This window comes from Daphnia magna, linkage group LG4 (genome assembly GCF_020631705.1).
Source record: "Daphnia magna isolate NIES linkage group LG4, ASM2063170v1.1, whole genome shotgun sequence".
NCBI classification, from domain to species: Eukaryota; Metazoa; Arthropoda; class Branchiopoda; order Diplostraca; family Daphniidae; genus Daphnia; species Daphnia magna.
The window spans coordinates 11,834,335-11,844,342 of record NC_059185.1 but is presented as its reverse complement, the minus strand read 5'-3'; the positions used below and the strand labels follow the sequence as shown (position 1 = coordinate 11,844,342).

General features: G+C 45.7%; 1 protein-coding gene across 1 annotated transcript; it reads right to left on the bottom strand.

Moving 5' to 3' along the window:
- Positions 1 to 1,178: 1,178 nt before the first annotated feature.
- Positions 1,179 to 9,931, bottom strand: LOC116920185. Its single transcript, XM_032926274.2, is given in 12 exon segments — positions 1,179 to 1,586; positions 1,588 to 1,755; positions 1,757 to 2,025; positions 2,109 to 4,812; positions 4,815 to 5,680; positions 5,748 to 5,880; positions 5,952 to 6,200; positions 6,281 to 6,837; positions 6,904 to 7,506; positions 7,570 to 8,143; positions 8,216 to 9,716; positions 9,782 to 9,931. Coding segments are annotated over 11 exon segments (7,683 nt in total). The 5' UTR covers positions 9,686 to 9,716; positions 9,782 to 9,931; the 3' UTR covers positions 1,179 to 1,496.
- Positions 9,932 to 10,008: the final 77 nt, after the last annotated feature.

Below are 10,008 nucleotides of genomic sequence, written 5' to 3'. Positions count from 1 at the left end.
AAATGCAGAGTCGACGTCAGCTTAGACTGCAACGATAGGATAACAAACAATCGCCAAAACTGCCCCCATGATGCTGGACAAACGACACCATTTTCGTTGGCATCCGCAAACGGTGAAGGTGATTCCGACCACTTTCTTCGCCAAATTTCAACAGCTGTGCTTGAAATCCCCCCCCCCTGAATGAACATAAAAACGAAAAAATATTAAATGGTCATCAAAAAGCTGAAAAATGAATGGATGATCAACAAGTATACTTAACTCGAGAGTGGTCGTGGCTGTGCATAGTTGAGTTGAGCTGCACAGGTAACGACTGGAATTTTTTTTTTCGATTAGCTGAGTGGAAATTCGCTGGTGGCTTCATCCCTTTTCGATCCGCTGAATATCACAAAACATCACCGGCGGACATCTCAACACGATAGCCAGGTGCTATCCGTTACATCTAAAAGATTGGAAAATTTATTTATTTTTTTAATAAATAAATTTAGAGACTTTGTTTTTCATTGAAACAATAACTATTCACAAGAACAAAAGTCTTTTGTTTGTTTTCACCTTGAATCAGATGGATGCGTAAAGGAGTTTCAATTTTCCAATCAATGGCTCATCAATTAGTCCTGTGGAATAAAAAAGAAAAAAAAAACCAATTCTCAATTAGATAAAAGGTAGTAAAAAGTTCAATTTACCTTCTGACACACACCAAACTCATTCGAGCGGCGATGGGAACTTCACTAATAAAGATGAGAAATATTTTCAAGAGTCCACGCGGAAAATCTACAATAAGGTTTAAAAGGACACTTTCGATGCAGAATCTTAAAAAATAATAATAAAAATAAACATTTCAACGACAGAAATGCCCATTGAAAGAAAAGGGCTCTTGAAAATTAAACCTTCAGATTACTACCAAGCGCCGGACATCCACAATATTTGGCCTTTCTCACGTACGACTGGATTAGTCTAGTCAGACATCGTTTTTTGTTTGTTTTTGCACGATAAGCTGGCAAGACAAGACACACATTTCTCTACACCCAACGACCAAATTCGAAGCGGGGAAAACAAAAAAAATAAATAAATTTGAAAAGCTCATCACTACTGTAATGCCGGTACTGAACGGATGCCCCCCCATGTCGTCTCGTGGAAACCTTTGAAAAATATTATTCAACATACATTGTAATACTATTAGAAACGTGAAACGAAACAAACTTTATTGGAAACTTTGTTCGAGTCGACTCTTGGTTAACAGAACAAAGGAGATGAAATTTTCGATCCAAAGGCTTCAAAAATAATACAACCAAGTCCTGGGCTTGACAGCGAGAAAAAAAAATTAAAAAAAAAAACAAACAAGAGGAAATTGCCAAATTTGGCTCTCAACAGTTAAACGTACTGAGTTAACATTCTTAGAATTTGTGCTTGAAATCAAGAGGAAAAATTTTTGTAAACAATGAAAAAGGAAAAAAAACAAAATATTGTTTTGAATTTTTACCGATACCGTAAAGTAGCGCTCACTCAACTGGAAGACTACTTTCACCTTCGACGAGGTCGCGACTTGTTTTCACAACCTCCTTGTCCGGTTGGACACGGATGAAAAGCAAGCTGGGCATCCACCTGAGACGTTCCAATGTACGGATCGTTCTGCTGTGGCGAAATGGCTTGCTGGACAGGCTGCAGCGAGGGCCCGTCAACGTGATGTTCACACACCAGGCTGGAAAGGATGGCGCCCACAACGTCGACCTTGCCGCGCACGAGAGAATCCACCTCGAACGATGCCATCCGCTTTGCTACGAAACGTTGCTCGGCAATCCTCTTCCGGATGGCAGAGGTCCTTCATGACCTTGGTAGCCTTTTCAGGCCAGCAGTCCAAATGCAAAGCGGCCAATTTACAGGGAAACGCCATGGGCGGAACGCCTTGCAACACTCGCGGAAGATAGCGGATATCCGCAGTTGTGACCACCTTCGTGTCTCCGTAATCGACAAAATTCACTTCAGCGACGTTGTCTTCCATCTTCAACAGTCTGGCTCTGTACCAATAGCCTTAAAAAAAAAATACGTGACAGACCAATGCATTAAAAATGAAGAGAATGATCGTTATAATTTCGATCTTTTTTTAAAAATACCGAAATCATGGTGTTTAGCTGCGTAAAGGTTACCAACGACAGGTGGTTCATTCAATTCGTATTTCGATGAAGTATCGAGATTCAGGTCGGTCAGGCTGTTGTCGACATCACCTATGGTTTGCTCATCGTCCGTTTTCTGCATCCAAAAGTCGCCCGGAGACATCACGTACGACACGTACACGTTCCCTTTCGGCACCGGATCGTCTTCGTGGTCGGAGACGACTTCCGTTTTGATTCGCATCACGACCCGTTCGTCAAACAAATTCCCACCGATTGTCTGGTCGACGTGGGCGCACGGATCAGGGAGTGCAGGGCTTTCCGTTATTCCTTCCTGGGTCTTTGCCAATGGAGCAACGACTTGCGATCCTTCAAGCGCCACGCTGTCAACGACTGCGAGCCCAACGGGGGGATGTAATACGATTGAGGAAGTATCCGTATGTAAGTCACAAGCGACGACACTTGCGGGATCGTGTTCGGGGACACTTGAATCCTCGGTTGTCGTTTCATCATTGGGTGATGCGAAATGCGTCGTTTCTTGCACGCCAATATCCGCGCCCCCCTCTGCATCGGCTGCTTCTTGTTCTAGTATCGCCAACTGTTCTCGCACTTCGTTTTCTTTCAGTTCCACGTTTTGTTCCAGTACAGCTTGGCGCATGAACGAATCGATCGAATCGCTAAAGCTTTCGGGAAGATCGTTCTCTGTTATGGCCACTTGTTGCATGTTTACTTCGTCTTCATTTTCTAAATATGCAGGTGCGATTTGCACAAGACTTCCGACAAGGTCGCCATCCTTGACTGCAGTTTGTTGAACGCTATCAACAACTTCCTTTTCCTCGATTTCCAAATCTCCGACAACGCCTCGCACTGGACTCGCTGCTGCTGCTGCAACAACAGTCGGTTGTTGCATTCGATCTGTCATTCGGCCTTCTGCATTATCTGGACAATCGACAGCAATCTGCGTAGAACTAATGGCGAAATGATCTTCCTCTGCCGCAGTCTGTTCAAAACGATGGATTATTTTGCCTCCCTCATTTTCTAATTGCCCGGCTACAACTTGCGGATGACTTTCATCCACATCGTTCGCCTTCATTGCCACTGGCCGCATATAATCGATTCCTCCCGCGTCCTTTAGTGATTGCTCATCGGTGATTTGCACAAACTTATCGGCAGGCTCGTTATTCTTCACTGCAATCTGCTGCATAACATCAACGACTTCTGCATTGCAAATGTCCGTGTGTGCAGCAACAGTTGGTGTTGCTTCTGTCGTTTCTTCGGCCATCTCGTGCGGAATAACCATTTCTAACGGCACAACGCTTTGCTCGCCAAACAGGTTGGAAACGGCAGGCTCGGTGGCTTTCGGTAAGGGTGACGCCATTTCCACATCGTCGAGGGCAGTGAATTCCAAAAGGTTCGCTCCTACGACTTCAATTTTGAACGTTTCAGGTAGGCCCAGTTTTTCGTTGAGATCGGACCCTGTCGTGTCGAACAGCCGGACGAAAATGCAATCAGACGTCCTGCTGGAAAAGGCGACCGCAAGGATTTCTTCCTGGAGAACGGAAGTGCATTGATCGGTGCTAGGAGACGATATGACGTTACGATCGATCCCATCCAACGCGCACTTGAAAGCCAATGCGGGTTGCTCAGCAAAGTGGGTCGGCAAAACCCGAAGATCTTCATTCTTAACCATCGAAGAGTTGCCGTAGTCGACGTACGTCACGCGCACTTCATCCGATCCAGCGTCTCTCTGAGTGATGACGGCACGATACCATTGCCCGTCGTCTGGAAATGGCGCCAGACAATGAGAACCGACACGCGGTTTCGCTGCAGTTAACGTAGATACATCTACAGCAGCGATCTCAGACATCAGGTTATCGACAGCCGTCGGGTCCAATTGAATCCAAATCTCTGCGGGCGATTCGATGTGAGATACAGAGGCGTACGTTGACATCCGCTGGCCAGGAGCAAAATTGAATTCCAATGTTGGCAATGCTTTGAGATCGAGAGACGAATCGTCCTCGACCTTTATGTCTGCCTCCGGGACCGGCGCGCTGCTGAGCGATACATCTTCGGAACAAACGAGAACTTCGACGCTTCTGTCTGGTGATGAGCCCGTTGGCGTTTGCACCGACTGTTCTATTAAGGCCTCGGGAATCGTTGATAGGCTGACATCGTAGGGAGCAGCTACAGGCTCTTCCACGGTAATCAAATCGAGAACGTTTGCGTCCCCGATGAAAAGCGATTTCACAAATCGCACGCCGTTTTCGTCCGTTCCCAGCGACGCCCATTGCATCTGATCCGTCTGGAAACAAACGGCGTTGAATGTTTCTGCAATCGCTAGCGGCGATTCCATCGACAAATTTCCTCGGATAGCCATGGCCGGAATGCTTGAGAATTTTTCAGGCAGGTCGAGTACATTTTCAAGTGGGACGGTGAGAGTATCACCGTAATCGACGAAACAAACTTCTGCCGTATCGTCGGAAATGCCTTTGACCTCGGCACGGTACCAGCCGCCATACGAAGGGTGATGCACTCCATAAATCTGATGGACAACGGGTTGCCCCTTGATGCGGAATGATTCTTTATCCGCCTCGTAAATATTGGCTATTTCGTCCAACATTTCAACCAGCACGTCATCGTTCTGTCTCAGCTGAAGCCAGAACTCATTTGGGGATACTGAAAAACTGACGTACACCTTCACACAATCGATGGGGAGCTGGCTCTCTGCAACCGGCTCCAACGTACGACTGGCTCTGGTATTCCAGGTGTATTGTGAAGATCCTCTTCTACCACCGAGGATATGATAGGCACACTTTCTTCAGCAATGACTTCTTCTCGCGTTTCGGTTGTTGGAAGAGGAACACTGACCCCATCTTCAACAGGTAATTCTTCGATCGGTGGTCGATTCAAGTGTGTGTTACACAGTTGTTCAATCAAGTCAACGCCATCGGTGGTGTAGAGGCGAACGTTCAGGGTTCCTCCGGTGACGTTCACGCAGTGCACGCTAAAGGCTTCCAATTCGAAAATGAAATTTTCAAAGGCCAGGGCAACTTCTTCTGTGAAGGCTTCTGCTCCGACCACGCTGCACTTATAGGCAAAGGCAGACTGTTGAGCCACATCCACTGGTAGTGCTCGCAAATCGCTGGTCTTTACAGAGCAACTGTTGCCGTAATCTACATAGTAGACGGTCGCAGTGTCCTCATCGACAGACTCGACAAGTGCGCGGTACCAGCGACCATCATCGGCGAAGAACGCCAAGCAAGGCTTACCAACGGAGGCGGTATAATCTTTGGCGCTGATGAACTTGGGATCAAGGGTCAAAGCGTCAATGCGGGCCATGATGGCAGAAACCGATTCTGGTTCTAAATGAACCCAGAACTCGGTGGCTGAATTCATGTGGGTAGCTACGGCATGGGTGGAAATGATTTGTCCTGGAGCAAAATTTACATTTTGGACCGCAAATGTTGTCTCAATTTCCACTGGGATGCTGTCCAAGATTTTTTGTTGAATCAAGTATTGCGCCACATCGCCAATTCCGGGAAGTACCAGATTAACTTCGAATACTCCGCTATTATCTATTAATTTCATCAAATTTGTAGACAAATGCTTACATCAGTGTGTGGTTGGCAAAGTAGCGCTTACCTGGACTAACAGGATGGAACGATGCAGAGAGCGTCTGTTCAGTTAAAAAGCAGGCGGCTATATGTTTTTGCGGATTGGGATTGAGTGGACCGCTAGCCATTTTCTTCACTCCTTTCAACTTCGAATGCCACGTCTACATAACGAGTACGAGACTTGATTAATCGTTGCCTTACATGGTGAGATTCACGTCGTTTATAAAGTTACCAGCTGAGGAAACTTCATGAAACGTGGAACGATCCGTTTCAACTGCGACAATGGGGTGTCCTGTTCGTTTCCGTAGTCGACAAAGAGTACTTTAGCTACGCTATCTTGAATAGTTAGAATTCGTGATCGGTAGTAACGTCCGTCCTCAGTAAAGCGAGCCACGCAAGGCAATCCAACTTTTGGTTGGTCCTCAACCAGTCCATCGGGAGATAAGGACGAATAAAACTGTTCGAGTTCATCCAATTCACTCTGGCATTTGAAGAAAAACATGTTAAAAATGAATCAAAATAGTTTGAAGTTGTTTTTTAAGTACAAAAGATATCCGTTACCTGATATGCTGAGAGGTCAACCGGGCTCGTGAAGATCCTACCTGGGTTATGATACCAGGCAACGTTCACATCAATCGGTGTGTCGGGCACCGGAAGATAGGTATACCCTACACTGGGTGGTGGAACGGATGTTGTTGTTGCCCCAAACAAGTCATTGATGACGATTTTAACATTTTCATTTTCATCGACCAGACGTATGGGGTATTTGCCTTCTGAATCGCAGGCAGTAAATGTGGCGGTAAGAGTTTTTTTCATACTGTAGTCTTTGAATTTGTTCTCTTCTTCAACCGTCCATGCCCGGGACCCCTCCACTCCTTTCAGCTTGCAGTGGTAAGCTAACGGTGGTAGCTGAACAAGGGACTCGTCAATATACTTTACTTGTTTCATGGAACACAGCTGGATATTGCCGTAGTCGACAAAAAGCACGGTGACTTGAGGTGTTAAGGAAGACTCCTTCAATTCAACTATCTTTCCGCGGTACCATTGGTTATCTTCTTCACATTGCACCGCACAAGCAGAACCCGCTGTGGCATTTAGGATGAATGGTTGAGTTTCGTCTTTGAACAAATAAAAGAACCACAGATTAAACAAATGAAATTAGGTAACGCTTCATCAACATTTACCGGAGTAAACCGTGAACAGCCTGTGAACCATGTCAGCCAGAGGCGAACTGGCTTCAATGAGACGTACGTAGAAACTTGAAGGATTAACAACGCAAATCACTTCAATTTGCTTCCCCGCATCAGGGAGGACTTGAGCAGGATAACTCAGCTTTTTTTGGACAGGGACCACTGCTACTGGCTTGGGTATTGTTGGGATTACGACAGAAGGTGATAGTTCAGTTGTGGGCTTTGTAACTGGAGGTTGTAATTTTTCGGTCGACCCTAATCTTTGGAACCCTATAGGACCTTTGGTCTCCCCGTTGCCCGTTGCGGGAGGAGGTCCTCGCGGCGCCCGTATCACCTCTTGAATAGGATTAGCTGAGAATCTCCAGTTGGATTCTTTGCTGGATGATTTTGTTTGAACCGATGGTGGTGCTTCTTCTGTTCCGGCTGATCTCCAGTTTGATTCTTTTGCATTCGGGTGCAAGTAATGGCTTCTTCCAAAATTGCCAATATCTTTGTTTCTTCTCCGTCGATCGTCGCTTTGTTTTTGTGGCTCTGCTGGAGGCACTACCTGAGCAGCAACTGACGACGACGAATCACTTCGTACACTGACCGCCGGTGCTAAGAAGGAAAGTAAAGATATCAATAACTGTTGGTGAATCAATCGGAAAACGAAGAACTCACTGTTGTTCAACACGTTGCATGTCGGGGCAACCTTCTTTGTGACCATTTTGATAATTTCACAATTGCAGGGATCATTTGTAAGTGTGACGGAATAAATTCCATTTTCACACTTTCCCACGGTAACCATAACCGACTTGTCCAAGATGGCCTCTTTCCATTCAGAGGCGGACAAGGTCACATCACCTTCGAGTCTGCAATGTATGCCAAACGGAGGACAGCGGAAGCGCGCCAAACCATCAAGGGGGGCAAGGATTTTGCATCGCGGCACCTGAAGAAAATTTCCGTAGTCGATAAAGTGAATTTCTGCGTCATTCACCATCTCCTTAGTTATCTGAATGCGATAGAAGTTGTTGTCTTCTTCCCATAACACTACGCCGTAATGGCCAAGGTGGCTCCTAACGTCTGCATACAAAAGTGGGGCGTTGGAATTAGTAGAATACGCTGCCGTGAGCTCTGAAACCATTTCGTTCAGACTATCGACAGGGATCTTCTCAAACTGTCCGAAAAAACAGCCAGGTTCCTCTGGAGTGATCACGCAAAGGCTTTCTTCCAGATCTAATTGAACGGGGGAAATCTGTTGATGTAAGCAAACAAATTCGAAAGTTACACAACGGTTTGAAAGCATGCAAATTCTGATTATACTTACATCGGTAATGCAAGTAGCCACATTACTCTTCGGTGGGGTTGATGGGCTTGATGTGACAGTTTGAGATTTTGTTGAGAGAAGGTTCGAATGAATTGAAACAAGAACTTCACGTAAACTGTGGCCGTTAGGGTCGTAGAGATTTACTTTTTGTTTCCCATCATCGTCTTCTACTACTTCAACTTGCAGATAGGCGGCTGAGCTCACCAACGCAGTGAATATTTCTTTCAGGCCAGTGAGTTTCAAAACCTCCTCCACACCAAATAACGACACCCGATAGGCAAACAAGCGGGGCATCAGCAATTCATCCGGGATGTGGCAAATTAATGAAAGGCTAACCGGCTCTTGCGTTCCAATATCGGCGAAATAGACGGTACAACTGCATTGGTTACCACTCTCGATGACGCCTGTGATCAATCCGCGATGGAAAAGCTTATCTGTAGGGGAAACAGCAATACACGGGGTACCAAGCTTCGGCTTCCCATGTATCGGACGGGGAACTACAGTGTCGAGTTTTATGCGCATGCTCATAAGATCTTTGATTTCACTTTTGAGTTGGACGTAGAATTTTAGAGGTCCATCGGGAATGTGCGTCACGATGACATCGTGCCTTCCAGTGTGAGGTATGTCGTTCGTTACGAACGCTCTAGGAGGAATTGGCGAGTGAATGGAGGAGTAGTTTGCCGTCACCGTAAAAGCAGGGTGTTTATCACGATAAGTAGATGGGATGGCAAACGCAGGCGGTAGTGTGTTGTTGGCGACCAAACTGTTGCCCCCAATTTGGCCAATGTTGGCAGCAGCCTTCATGTAGGCAGGTTGTCTTTCAAGCACATCACACATGTTTAACGCTTCATGGTAGGTCTGTGCAGCTACACCCAATCCTTGTTGAATCATCAAAGTTGCCAAAAGTTGATTGTTAGAATCAAAGAGCCGCACACCTTGGTGTTCACCATACATCCCCATTGGTGCAGCCTTCCATGTTCTGTTTTCCACATGAATTTTCAAAAACATCATGGCAGGCTCACTCCACTGAGAACGAGATCCAGGTCCACGAGGGGCTACCATATCAGCAAGGATGAATTTACTTGCCAAAGGTGGCCACTCTCGAATGTGTTCAGCTTCATGCCCAGGAATATCTAATGTCCGAACAAAGGCTAAAGGAACAGAGTGAGTGTCTCCAGAATCAATGCAAAAAACTTCAATTGTGCCTGCATGGCTGAGTTTGAGTTCGGGTACTCTTGCCCTGTGCCACTGGTGATTTATCAAGACACAGCAAACTTGATCCAACACATTTAGATTCAAGGGCGGAGGCATTGTTTCTAGATAGTGTCGGACAGATTCGAGATATTTTTCCATTAACAGATACAGGCTTCGATCGTGGGTCATCCCCCAGAAATAGACACATGGTCCTTGACGACCTCGGGGGGAATCGTCAATGTGAGTCACATGTACTAGCATACTAGCACCCGCCATTTTCACCACAGACTAGATTCACATGAAATTTCTGCAATATCACAAACTTAAAGTTAGAACGACTAGACACTTATCACTGCAACAAAAATAACCTACCAACTGAAATCTGACAGGGTTCGTTGTAAAATCGCTTTCTCCCAGAATAAGATGGCGAACACATGCGAAGAACAATTCACACTTGTCTCTAATGACCCCTTTGAATAAAGAGAAAAGAAAACCCAAAGTTGACCGGATGATACAACATTGCCAGTTCTTTTTTTATCACGTTTAACTTTAACAAAAGAATTTGAAATATTTAGTGGTAAACTTTAACCAGCTTTAAC